The sequence below is a fragment of the Canis aureus genome, chromosome 38, assembly GCF_053574225.1.
Source record: "Canis aureus isolate CA01 chromosome 38, VMU_Caureus_v.1.0, whole genome shotgun sequence".
Lineage (NCBI taxonomy): Eukaryota > Metazoa > Chordata > Mammalia > Carnivora > Canidae > Canis > Canis aureus.
In genome coordinates, this window is record NC_135648.1 from 21,021,733 (window position 1) to 21,036,228 (window position 14,496).

A 14,496-nucleotide genomic window follows, 5' to 3' on the forward strand; every position below is an offset into this window, starting at 1 on the left:
CCACCTTCTCAACATTCATCAAACCATTTGTTTATATTCTCTTTATGCATATTATATTTCAATATAAAGTTTAAAAATTCTACATTCACATTTCTTAGTTTTTGAATTATTAGACATATGTATGACCAATGAAAGGGATCCTGTTTTCACACACGTATTTAACAAGTTCTTAATAGAATAATTTCTGGGTTTCAGGAAAAGCATGCCAGCACCATACTCTTGGCAAAAGTTTACTCACATTGTCTGGGTCTTGTCTGGGTCTTATTTGTGAAAGCATTGCCTAACTCCAAGTTCTGTACATGATTTTTTTTAAAAAGCTTCTATTATTTGATCTCCTGAGGGTTTATGAAATCCAAAGGATATCACCAGATGTATCTTTGCACATTCCAAGAATCTGAATGTGTTCCAGCGGAGAACATGCATGAGTTTATAAAAACAAATCAAAAGCAGGTCACAGCATTAACATTCAGTGGGAATGCAGGGACAATCAGTTTCAAACACTAGCATTGCTGAGGCTTGTGGTTGATTTTTTTCTTTTATCTTGCAAAAGTTTCTGATGGGCGGAGCATCTAGCAGTCCCTTTAATTCCCCGAGTTGCGTTTCAACTTCTTTTGAGCAAATGCTTTCCTGCACTACCCACATTTTTTTAGAGAAAGAGAAGTTGACATAGTGTGAATGGTGTCAGCTATTAAATGTACTCCTAAAAGATCCTCAAAATGAGATTTCCAGGGGAGATCATTTGGCTTATATTGTGGACTGTTTGTGTTGCAGAAGGTAAGAGTAAAAAAAGGAAGACTTTTTCTATATTATAAACATTTGCTAATATGCTCTTCACAGCGGTAATAGAAATTTGGTCTAGAAAATGTGATTTCATTACTGTTCTGTAGCTTAGTGTGCCAGTAGCTTATGACATTGTTAAGTTTGAAAAAATGTAAGTAGCATATTTAAATGATGTGATTATTTATCGTGGTTTTATTTAATGTAAAAATTCAAAAGATGTTTTAATAAATATTTTGAAAACTAATATATCATAGTAATTTTCCTTGAAATCATCATAATTTTGTTTTTGTTGTTTAGAATTTTCACCAAAATGCTTTGTGTAAAAGTATTAAGAAGCATAGGAACGTACATAGAACTAGAACAGAAATTAGACAATAGAAGCCTTCAAATCATCCAATGATTGGATTTATTTCAGATATAGATGTCAACCCTCTCTAAAGAAAAATCTGTCTATCATTTACAACTGATATTGCCACGGCCTTAAAAGTCTTGTAGATAAGCAAACATTACTTGTATCATTAGAATGAAAATACCACATATATCTGAAAAAATTGAACATGGAATGTTTGTAACATGTAAGTTATTCAAAATGGGTTTTTTTCCTGTGGTTGTATTTGAGATATATTCTAGAAGAGAGTCTTAGGAGTATGAATATGAATGTAGAAGTTTTTTTTCTGGTATCATCAATAAGACAATCCCTAGACATAATTAAATTTAATCCTAACACTACTTCTCAATAGATCAAAAAGTTTCTTTGGAGGAAATTTGGTTTCTAATTCACGATAGGTAACTAATTATATGATAATATTTCACTGACATTTTAAAGCCAAATCAGTTACCTATCATTCATAAACTTCTAAAACTTTTCACTAAGTCAACAAGTTTGGATTGAATGCTTACTTCATGTCAACCTCTAAGCATTGAGAAATATTAGCAAACAATTTAAAAATCTGTCCTTGAGCATCTTCCAATGTAGAAAATGAAAGTACTTGTGTAGAAAATAAAAGTACTTATCTTTTTAATTATATCTTTTAGTCATTTTTGTAAGGTTTATTCAAATGTGTTTAATTTTTTTCTATAACAGAGCTTTCTTTCAGTTTTACATTCTAGTACACTTGATTTTTAGCTTGGAAACTTTATATCCAGCCACCTTTTAAACTAGGTATTTAATCATTTCCCTGCACACAAAAATACTACAGTTAATATTCAAAAGTAAAATATTATTGTATTGGCAAAGAGTTCCAGAATCCTGTTAATGTTACCAGTCGTAGCAAATATCTTTTCTCTTTACATAAGTGTTTTTTTGTCTTTTCTTTAAAAGGAATACTTTCAGTGTCTCAATATTTACATGTGCTTTGCTGAGGCTTTATGTAGATATCATTTATCATGAAAGGAAGATTTATTTCTAGTTCATGTTCAAAACTCAAGAATTGAGGCCAAGTTTAATTAAACTGTTTAAGTGATTACAAAGTGGGATTTGAAATATTAAAATTGGATGCTACAAAGTGTGTAATAAAAATTAAATAATAGCAATTTAAACCTCTTAATTGATTCCAGCTGACTCATCTGTATTTTATATTTCATCAAAATGTGTTTAAATGTGATACCAGTTTCTGCTGATTGAATACTGATTTGAATGCTATCACAATCTGTTTTATTCAGCCATGCTTGACCTGTTAGCATTTCATAAATCGCCTCTGTCCTGTTTAAAGTAAACATTCATCAAAAAATAGTACTCACTACTAAAGAGGAATCATAGCTGATAGGAAGAATTTGTTAGCCCAAGTTTCTTGGAGACCGACTAGTACCTTTGTAATGCAATGGGCTCTCTGCCTACCTACTGCCATTTGTATAGAAACTTTAGTTGCTTCCTTGTAAAACAGCGTGGTTGCAGGAGTCACCACAGGCTGCTAAGAATCTAGTCAGATTTACAGGACAAAGTTTAGAATAACAGTCCCTCAAACGTACCACATACTCTTTGAAATTAGCCACAGTCCAGAAATTCCTGGCTGATAAATGTGAATAAATTAAAACCTACTGAAACATGTCCAAATACACACTGGCTGTTTTGTCTGGAGAGATATATGTGTTATCTAATTCTGGAGGTTTAAAGGGCAAAAAAGTTCTTTCAGGACTTAAAATATATTATAGATCAAAGCTGGAGAGATTCTCTTCTATCAGAAAGGGTAGGAAAAAAATTTTTTTAATATATTTCAAACACAAGATGGTTTCAAATTTGAGTTAGCCCTAAAATGGAAAAAATAATTGATATTATAAATGATTTTTTTTAATTTTTTTATTTATTTATGAGTCATAGAGAGAGAGAGAGAGGCAGAGACATAGGCAGAGGGAGAAGCAGGCTCCATGCACCGGGAACCTGACGTGGGATTCGATCCCAGGTCTCCAGGATCGCGCCCTGGGCCAAAGGCAGGCGCCAAACCGCTGCGCCACCCAGGGATCCCCAATAATTGATATTATAAATCATAAGAATTAATTACAACTTAATTATAAACACTCATAAGGGTATATATGAATGTAACACATAGTTATCTAATCCAGAAAACTTGAGGTAGTGATTTTTAATCCTAAATTCTGTGTTTTAATTCCAACATGATGAATAAGATTTCTCCTTCTCCCTTCACCAAAACCCCACATTTTCAGAGATAGCTGTGGGGTGTTTACCCATGTACTGTGATTTAAGGTTGTGCAATGACCCAATTGCCTTCAATTTCCTGTCTTCTTCAAAAATGTCTTACATGCTGATATCACCATATTCAACAAACCTGAAATTTATGTGGAATGACAAATACTCTGAATAAATACTTTAGAACAGTTAAATCTACTATTAGTCACTGTAATTTACTGTGAATTATTATATATCAATAACTTCTCTGTAGCAATTTTAGTGAGGAAAGGTAGAAATGAATGATAAGGGTGAAGAAGGAGACTAAGCAAATCTGGAAAGTGAGGTTTTTCTGCGGAGGGGAAGATCCGATGGGGAAGTGCACCGGTGAGTGCCAAGAGAAGGGTCAGAGCAGATGCCGGGGAATGTCAGAGGAGAGGTATGCCAAAGCAGGCCTTGCTTATTCTAAGTGTAGTCATATCCGGAGAATACATGTGCTACTTTTTTTGCCTGCATATAGTGTTAAACCAGAACTGAATTATTAAGTATTGCTGAAATTATTCTTAGCTGGAAGTAAGTTCTAAATGACAAGTTAGTAGATTCTTCATTTTTGGCCTTTGATGGCTAGGGCTTCAGCCAAAGTCTATATCCATCCACTTGTCTTTGCTCAATCCCTACTTGTTGTACAGCCTTTGCACTTTTCCTTCTTCCCAACTATGCCTCCCTCTTTTCACCCGAAACGCCATCCCCCACCTGCCCACGCCTGTGAGACTCTTGCCAACCAATCTATCCTGTGCTCACAGAACCGATGTGCACCTTACCCATTTCTTAACAACTTTAAATAGTTTCAGAATATGATACATAAAAAGGACATGAAATAACTGGGGAGAAAAAAGAGTTACATTTCAGCTTAAAATTATGAGGAAACATTTATAAAAATGGCTCAGAGAAATTAAAGTAATAGAACAGAAAAAGAATTAAAATAACAGAAGGAATGGGATAAAAGATATGATAGCACATTTATTTGTTTTGGCATTTTAACTGGGAGCACCAAGTTTCTCGAACTTTGTTGACCAAAAGTGTAGTAGACAGAAAAGTGGTTATTGAGACGTTCACTTTTTCATAGGCTCCCAAAAGGTTTTTTTTTTTTTGAACTAAATAAAATGATTCCTGACTTCAAAAGATTACTAAACAGGGCAGCCCCGGTGGTGCAGCGGTTTAGCGCCGCCTGCAGCCCGAGGTGTGATCTTGGAGACTCGGGATCGAGTCCTGCATCGGGCTCCCTGCATGGGGCCTGCTTCTCCCTCTGCCTCTCTCTCTCTCTCTCTCTCTCTCTCTCTCTGTGTCTCTATGAATAAATAAATAAAAATATTTTTTTTAAAAGAAAATATGCAGTATCCCTTAAGGCCAACATGTGAAAAAAAATTAATTATTAAAAAAAAAAGATTACTAAACATTTGTTCCCATGTCTTATCTTTTATATTTGCTACCATCCACTACACTCTTTTCAGAGATTGCCTATAATCCGCAGATATAATGGAAAAACTCCAAGAGAGTTCCCTATTCATCCGTTCATTTCTTTGTTCATACAATGATCATTTTTTGAGGTACAATTACGTGCCCAGGCCCTACGACTAACATTTTCCAAAAGGCCATTTAGCGGGGAAAACAAAAGGAATGAGTGCTGTATTTTACCACCATGTTGTATTTTCTCATATAAAGTATTGTGATGGAGATAAGCAAAAGAGAGACTATAGGATTATTTAGAGGAGGCAAGATACCCAAATAGAAATCAGAGGATGGAGTGGGATAGGGTTGAGGAGTTGATTTGTAAGAGGTAGAATAAAGAGAAAGAAATAGGTCAGGGTCTGGATGACATTTTGGGTAGGAATAGGAGTTAACCTAATAAGGATGACAGGGAGGAGGAGATTTTAAGACTGAGGAAGCATCAATTGGTATACAAAAGACTAACAGATCTGTAAAAATGGAGAGTTGGAAACAACTCCCACATTTCTAAATCTTCCATCAATTGCATTTCCATAAGTACTACAGGTGAAATTGGGTATAGTGTGTGTTGTTTTTCTTTTTCTTTTTTAATATTTATCCTCAAGATTGTCATGATAATTATTTAGAAGCTAAATCATTCCTGCTACAGAGTTTTGGTTTTTTTTAAAGATTTTGTTTATTTATTCATGAGAGAGAGAGAGAGGCAGAGACACAGGCAGAGGGAGAAGCAGGCTCCATGCAGGGAGCCCCATGTGGGACTGATCCCAGGACCCCAGGATCACAACCTGAGCGGAAGGCAGATGCTCAACCACTGAGCCACCCAGTTGCCCCTGCTAGAGTTTTTAAAGGCACTCAATTAATGTCACCCTCTAACTAAGCTCCTTTTTATAGCAACCAGCCAATATATACTAACAATTCATTTTAAGCTACCATTTTCACCTGAACAATAATAATATTTGGCATTAGGTATTAGCCATTCAAACACTATCCATTTCAAGAAACTCGATTTCAGTGAAATATTCAAACAGTATCCTCATAGTAACTTGTTTCCATCCTAACTATGGCATGATCATAGCTGATGTCTTATAGCTATTACCTGGTCTCCCATTTGCTTATTTGCTTTTCATACTCCCGGAATTATTTTCATGGTCTTTACACTGTTAAAGTTTCAAGAAAATATTTCATAATCATACTTTCAAATTTTAAAAATATAATTTTGTGTCTTTAAATGCTTTAATAATGCAATATAATCTCTATCTGTTCTTCCTAGAGTTATTTTTTAAAAACTTCACTTTGGGGCACCTGGGTGGTTCAGTCCGTTGAGTGACCACTTCAGGATTTTGGCTCAGGTCATTTTCTTGGGGTCATGGGACCAAGCCCTGCATAAGGCTCCATTCAGCACAGTTGACTTGAGATTGTCCCCTCCCTCCGCCCCCCCCCTGCTCCCGTGTGCACACCTGAGCTTGTGCATGCAAGCGCTTGCTCTCTTTCCCAAAATAAATAAATGAATAAAATCTTTTTAAAAATTAAAATAAAAAATAAAATTAAAACTTAATTGCAACTGATATTTTCTTTATAGGGGTGTATATATATTTATTATTTGCCAAATGTCTTTAATTATTCTCATATTATTTGTAAAATACTCTGAATTTGTCTTGTTTTGAAAACTGGGTCATGCACATATAGCTAGTATGCATATATATCAGTAAGAAGATAGAAAAGAAATTTATTTATTTATTTATTTATTTATTTATTTATGATAGTCACACACAGAGAGCGAGAGAGAGAGAGAGAGAGGCAGAGACACGGGCAGAGGGAGAAGCAGGCTCCATGCACCGGGAGCCCCACGTGGGACTCGATTCCGGGTCTCCAGGATAGCGCCCTGGGCCAAAGACAGGCGCCAAACCGCTGCGCCACCCAGGGATCCCTAGAAAAGAAATTTAACATAAAATATCCACTTTTGCTATTTCCATTTTGTCCATTTATTTTTTCTAAATTGATTTGTAGTTTTGCTTTAAAATATATTCTAATATTTACTAAATTTAGAATTAGGCTACCTAAAAGTAATATCTCTTGTTCTTTTTTTCCCAAAATAATTTTAGAAAAATAGAGTAATTGTATAAAGAGATCAACCTTAGTCTACCAAAACAATCTGGTACACATTTGATTAAGGTTTTCTCAAGTATATAATTTTATCATGATTTATTTCATTTGATTAAGAATACTTTTCAAATAACAGTTTATAGATATATTGACCTTGAAAACAAGTAATTAGCTCTGTGTTGCATGTTAATAATACCCTTTAAAATTCAAAATTGCAAAAATTAAGTAGATGATTATTAAATTATCAAGGATATTTATTCTTACCTTTAACCAAAATTTTGTAACTATGCCTCCCAAATAAAAGCAAAATGAATTCCATTCTTATTCAATAGCCAAATCCATTCACACTCTTATTTATGGACAGAATAATTTTAAATCACAATATCAGACCAAGAGAATACCCAGGTAGAATTTCATTTAAAAAATCAAAAAAAGGGGATCCCTGGGTGGCTCAGCGGTTTAGCGCCACCTTCAGCCCAGGGCATGATCCTGGAGTCCCGGGATGGAGTCCCACATCAGGCTCCCTACATGGAGCCTGCTTCTCCCTCTGCCTGTGTCTCTGCCTCTCTGTGTCTGTCATGAATAAATAAATAAATAAAATCTTTAAAAAAGAAAAAAAAGAAATTGAGAAGAGAGATGCTATTAAAAGAAAATCATAACCTAAGTCTTAAAATGTTTGTATACTTTTGAAATATATTTACGTTACCTGTTTACTAAACCCCTTGCCCTGTTTCTTCAAAAACTGCCAGTTTAATTCAAACAAATGTGGTTGCTCTACACACATGCCAACAGTTTGATTACCTGGGCTGAAATGTCTTTTTGTCTAATTAAAAATCTTTTTTAAGAATGTGGTTTAGCTGAGCTTGAACAGGTTTTTGTGAATTCAGACAGATAAAAGTCACATTGTTAAGATACACTTAATTCCTGTTAGAACACAAGATAGTGTATCATTTAAATGTTTTGAGAATGAGGTGAATTGATAATGCTCAGTGTGTTGAAGATTAGAACAAAAGTAGAGAGGAGGTGAATGTGAGGTAAGAGGATCTGAGTACTAATGAAAATTGCTCCGTTCTGTAAAACAGAATGGGAGCTTACATTTTGATGGCAGGATAGATGAAATCCTTGTCAACATAAAAATAATTGTGAATTGTGAACTATGTTGTGAAGGAAGTAAAGTAGAGGCTGAAGAAAAACCAGAGAGATGGAGTAGTGGGGTGCAGAGCCTTTAGCTGGGCTGGTCTTAAGTGGGTCACTTTGAGGAAATAATATTTGAGGAAAGCCTGAAAGATGGGACAAAAGCAACCACCAAAAGTCTCTGCCGCAAGTGTTCTAGGAGAGAAATAAACCAAGAGATCTAAAGGGAAAAAAAATACATTTGAGATGCTTGACAAAATATAAACAAACTAGGGTAGCTTTGGTGCAATGAGTACACAGTAGAGGTGACAAGATGCTATCAGAGAGAATGGCAAGAGCCGGAGAAGTGGTTCCAAGGGCGGGGTAAGGAGTTTGTAGTGTCTTAAGGTAAAGGGAAAGTCACTGAAGAATTTTAAGCACAGGAGTGGCAGGACCAATTTTGCCAAAATTCCTGTGGAGTCCTGTGGAGAATGGGAGGATGGAGGTATGGAGACTAGTAGCTGCTTCACAGTCGAGGTGGCAAATGATAATAATCAGAACTGAGATTTTGGAAATGGTGGTAGAAAGATGGATAAATGGGGTAGGGAGTGGTGATACTGTTTTTGTACAGTCAAGAGATGCTATTTGTTTATGGAAAAAAGCACCAGAATTTTAAGAATTACTTAAAGTAAAAAGGGTAATCAATATGAGAATTCTTATTCTCTCTTACTCTCACTGATAGAGCTAATATACACACACGTGTATGGATATATGCATACATGGAGTAAATATACATACACAGTAAATATTATGAGAGGGTGGTAGGAAGGTGATATCAAAGAGATATATCCCTGTCTTTTATACCTGGTTGTTAACAGTAATTAAATTTGAAAAAATCAACAATTAGAGGTATAAATGTATTATCTTGAATTAAAACCAAAAGGAAATGCATTTGCCTCAGGCTAGCCAATGGGCTGAGTGTGCGTGTATTGATTAATGTTTTGTGGATGGATTACTCTTTTGGTAGATTTGTTACCTTAAAAAAAAATAATTTAGGGGCACTTGGGTAGCAGAGCCAGTTAAGCGCCTTGCTCTTGGTTTCAGATCAGGTCATGATCTCAGGGTCCTGAGATGAAGACCGTGTGGGGTTCTGCGCTCAGCACAGAGTCTTCCTCTGCTCCTCCCCAGCTGCGTACATTCTCTCTCAATCTCTCTCTCAAATACATTTTAAAAAAATTAATCATTATTTAAATTGAATGGATTAATTGATTTAAAAAATCCTTTGTTACTCTTCTCTTGCATTAACTTAACAGGATAGGACCTAATTCTTTTTTTTTTTTTAATTTTTTTATTTATTTATGATAGTCACACACACAGAGAGAGAGAGAGGCAGAGACACAGGCAGAGGGAGGAGCAGGCTCCATGCACCAGGAGCCCGATGTGGGATTCGATCCTGGGTCTCCAGGATGGCGCCCTGGGCCAAAGGCAGGCGCTAAACCGCTGTGCCACCCAGGGATCCCGGATAGGACCTAATTCTACCAAAATGTTAATACACTAGTGAAAAATAGTTCTGTACTCACAATATGGCGTTTACATTTGAAATTTAACTATTTTTCCAGTAATCTGAATGCCAAGAAGTGGATCTGAATTTCTTTAGTATATGTGCTGCCAAAGCGAGCACTGGATCTGAATTTCTAAGCTGAAAAACACACATATTAGCCTGTAATTAAGCATAAAATTTTCACATGAAAACATGAACATTAAATTTAAAAACTAATAACTACAAAAAAATCTGGCTTTTTTGTTGGGGTGGGAAATGCCAGGAGATGGGGTTTGTGTTGTTTAATGATAGGGCATTAGCACCATCTAGTGGATAAAAAGTATGTTTACTTAAATTCTAAAAAATCAAAACTATACTGTGGAATCATTTATTAAAAGTTCCCTCACCGGGGATCCCTGGGTGGCTCAGTGGTTAGCGCCGCCTTCAGCCCAGAGAGTGATCCTGGAGACCTGGGATCTAGTCCCACATCAGGCTTCTTGCATGGAGCCTGCTTCTCTCCCTCTGCCTGTGTCTCTGCCTCTCTCTTTCTGTGCGTCTCTCATGAATAAATAAATAAAAATCTTAAAAAAAAAATTCCCTCACAAATGTGCTAAAAACTTGCTTCAACTAAAACTTCAAAGAAAAGTTACTATATATTAAATCCCATTATTTACCACACAAAAATATAGCTTTACATGGAGCTTCTATGAATTGTAAGATGTTTTCCTAATGGATATGTTCCCTGATGGGATTCAGCTCAGTTGGTTATTTACTCTTTTTGCCTTTTATTTATTTTTTATTACTTTTTAAAGATTTTATTTATTTATTCATGAGAGACAGAGAGAGAGAAAGAGGCAGAGACACAGGCAGAGGGAGAAGCAGCCTCCATGCAGGGACCCTAATGTGGGACTCGATCCTGGGACTCCAGGGTCATGCCCTGAGCCGAAGGCAGATGCTCAGCCACTGAGCCACTCTGGCATTCCTCTTTTTGCCTTTTAAAAAGAAATTCTAGAACGAAATGTTAAACCATTGTCATAAAACCAAGTAAAGAAAGAAGTTTGGTAATGAAAGTAATGCTAATAAATATGTATGGTGATAAGTATCTTTAAATTTGCCATTTTTAAAAGTAATGCGTTGATCTGCTAATGGAATCATTTTTAAAGTTTTTATTTAAGTTATAGTCAATTAACATATAGTGTAATATTATTTTCAAGAGTAAAATTCAGTGATTCATCATTTACATATAGAATTCCCCTGGGAAGCCATTTGGCTCTGGACTTTTGTTTGTTGGGAGATTTTTGATTACTGATTTCTTGGCTGGTTATCAGTCTGTCCAAGTTTTCTATTTCTTCCCATTTCAGTTTTGGTAGTTTATATATTTCTAGGAATATATCCATTTCTTCCAGAATGCCCAATTTGTTGGCATATAATTTTTCATAATACTCTCTTAAGATTGTTTGTGTTTCTACGATGTTGGTTGTGATCTCTTTCATTTGTGATTTTATTTATTTGGATCTTTTCTCTATTCTTTTTGATAAGTCTGGCTAGAGATTTATCAGTTTTATTAAATATTTCAAAGAACCAGATCCTGATTTCATTATCTGTTCTTGTTTTGTTGGGTTTTGTTGTTGTTTCTATATCATTTATTTCTATTCTAATCTTTATTATTTCCCTTCTTCCAAAGGCTTTCGGCTTTAGTCATTTGCTGTTCTTTTCCTAGCTCCTTTAGGTGAGGGTTGGGTTGCATATTTGAGATTATTCTTGCTTCTTAAAATAGTCCTTATTTGCTATATACTTTCCTCTTAGGAGTCACTTTTGCTGCATCCCAAAAGTTTTGGACAGTCATGTTTTCATTATCATTTGTTTCCATGTATTTTTTTATGTCTTTTCTGGTTGACACATTCATTCTTTAGTAGGATTCTTTAACCTCCATGCATTTATGGTCTTTCCAATTTTTTTCTTATGAGTGACTTCAAGTTTCATAGCATTGTGTTCAGAAAATATGCATGATATGATCTCAATCTTTTTGTACTGACTGAGGCCTGATTTGTGACCAAGTATGTGATCTATTCTGGAGAACATTCCATGTGCGTTCAAAAAGAATGTATATTCTGCTGCTTTAGGATGAAATGTTCTGAATATATCTGTGAAGTCCATCTACTCCAGTGTGTCTTTCAAAGCCATTGTTTCCTTGTTGGTTTTTTGCTTAGGTGATCTGTCCATTGGTGTAACTGGAGTATTAAAGTCCCCCACTATTACTGTATTATTATCAATGAGCTCCTGTATGTTTGTTATTCATTGTTTTATGTATTTGGGTGCCCCCAAGTGGGGGACATAAATATTTACTATTATTAGATTTTCTTGTTGGATAGACCCCTTTATTACCATGTAGTGCTCTTCTTCATTTCTTCTTCCATGTCCTTGGAAAGGGGAGTTCGTGCCCACTGCTGTCTGGCAAGCCCTTGCAAAAGAGGGAAAAAGCTCCCCTCATGCATTCCAGGTGTCCCTCAGATCCCTGCCTTCACCTTGACTATGCCTGGGCCATCTGCCTGCCCAGCAGGGCAGTGCACCTGTGTTCTATCCCAGGCAGGCCAGCTGAGTTTTAGAACTCAAAACTTTAGGGACCTGGCATGGTGCAGAACCCATGCCAGTCCGCTGGGGGAGGGTCTCACCACGCTGGGATGATGTGGGTTTGTCCCAGATAGGCAGTTGTGCCAAAGTGCAGGGGCATGGAGTTTGGGGTAAAGTGCATTTAAAGAGCCTGTGTTTGGGTTAACTGCCCTCAGCAGGTGTCTCTGGAAATGGCGCCTACCAGCGCTTTTTCCCCCTGGAGAGGCAGTGCCACCTCTCCCAGATGTACTCCAAGAAGAGGGATTTGTCTCTCCCAGGGAGTCCCAGAGAATCTTCAGATTGCATCTTCTGCCCCCCCCCTTCTCCACAGGAACACCACAGTGCCCTGAAGGCTCCTCACTGACATTGGCACAGACTTGAAAAACTCTAGTCTTTGAGCCCAACTTGTAAAAACTTGCAAAAATCAGCCCCTCTCATTTTCCCAGTCAATGTCTTTGGGGAAGTGTTTTCCCTCTGTGACCCCCTCTGCTCCCCCCTCTCTCTCTCATTTCCTGTCTCTTTCTCTAGCCTCTCTCCATGACCACGGCTCCCCTCTACAGCCCCTGTGATCTCTTTCTCCCCCAAATCACATTCCTGTACCTTCTGCCCTTCACGATTTGACTCCTCTTCTCTAGTTGCGCAGTTTGTTCTATCAGTCCTCAGATCAATTTTGTGGGTGTTCAGAATGATTTGACATGTGTCTAGCTGTGTTTAAGGAATGAGGCAAGCCTAGGGTCTTCCTGTTACCCTGCCATCTTACCTCCTCCTGTAGTCATTTTAATATCAAGGGTAGTTATAGCTAAATAAAGCAGCAGGAAGTATTAAAAATATTAGCAGCTATAATCAGTAGGCAAAAGCTTCATATTAACATCCTGTGATCTCTTTATATGTCGTTTAGTTAATTTTTTACAGAATAAGAATCATACTGTATGAGCAGATTCTGTTACTTTATTACGTTTATAGTGAAATAGAATATGTAAGAGTGAATAAAGTATGAATATACAGTATTAAAGATAGAAGTCACTCATGTCAACAAGTAAAATGTTCCCAGCATCCCAGAAAATCCCAGTGGGTTTCTATTATGTCAATACCCCTGCCTTTCCTCTGGAAGAAAATGTTATCTTCATGGTTCTAGGAATTACATTTTTGCCCTTTTTTAATAGCTTCACAGCCTCTGTACACATCTCTAATATAGATGATTGTTCTTGAATTTTATATAGCTGAAATCACTCTAAAATAGCAATATGCGGGCAGCCCCGGTGGCAGCGGTTTAGAGCCGCCTGCAGCCCAGGGTGTGATCCTGGAGACCCGGGATCGAGTCCCACGTCGGGCTCCCTGCATGGAGCCTGCTTCTCCCTCTGCCTGTGTCTCTGCCTCTCTCTCTCTCTGTCTCTAATAAATAAATAAAATACTTAAAAGATATATTTTAAAAAGATTTATTGTTGTGCCCAAGATCGCAAACCCGAGAAGCCACCAAGGAGCCGACACCGATGCAAACACACGAGGGTTGATTTACAAGCTCGAGCCTGGGACCAAGTGCACCCGACGCAGCGGAGCAGGGAAGTGGGCCCCGAGACTAAGAGGCTTAGCAGCTTTATAGGGGCCAGTGGCCCATGGGATAGGCAGAAAGTTGCACAGTCAGGCTGGTCCGCTGAGCCGGATTTCCGATAAGGGTGTGGCCTGGCCTTTGATTAGGGCGGGCGGTGCCCTAAGCAATAAGCAGCTCAGCACACGGCAGGTGCAGCCCAAAATAGAGTCAGTCCTGCTCTGCTTGTCCAGGGGTAGGGGATTCCGTTAAATTTCCTGGGTCCCACATTTATTGGGGTACCTGGGTGGCTCAGCGGTTGAGCATCTGCCTCTGGCTCAGGGTGTGATCCTGGAGTCCCGGGATCCAGCCCCACATCAGGTTCCCTGCATGGAGCCTGCTTCTCCCTCTGCCTACATCTCTGCCTCTCTCACTGTGTCTCGCAAGAATAAATGAATAAAATATTTGTTCATTCATTCATTCATGAGAGACACAGAGAGGGAGAGATTGAGGCAGAGACACAGGCAGAGGGAGAAGCAGGCCCCATGCAGGGAGCCCGACGTGGGACTCGATCCCGGGACCCCAGGACCACGCCGTAGATAGAAGGCAGGTGCTAAACCGCTGAGCCACCCAGGGATCCCCATACTTCTGTTATATCTTGAAGACATATTATTAGGTTTATGTACATAGAATGTT

The 14,496-nt window shown here is 37.6% G+C and overlaps 1 protein-coding gene across 1 annotated transcript in view; it reads left to right on the plus strand.

Moving 5' to 3' along the window:
* The first annotated feature begins 569 nt into the window (after positions 1-569).
* CFH (complement factor H) overlaps positions 570-14,496 on the plus strand; it is a 77,869-nt gene continuing 63,942 nt past the window's right edge. Inside the window, exon 1 of the mRNA XM_077887112.1 lies at positions 570-774. Within this exon, the coding sequence (XP_077743238.1) occupies positions 717-774 (58 nt within the window). The 5' untranslated portion in view covers positions 570-716. The remainder of the gene's footprint in view (positions 775-14,496) is intronic.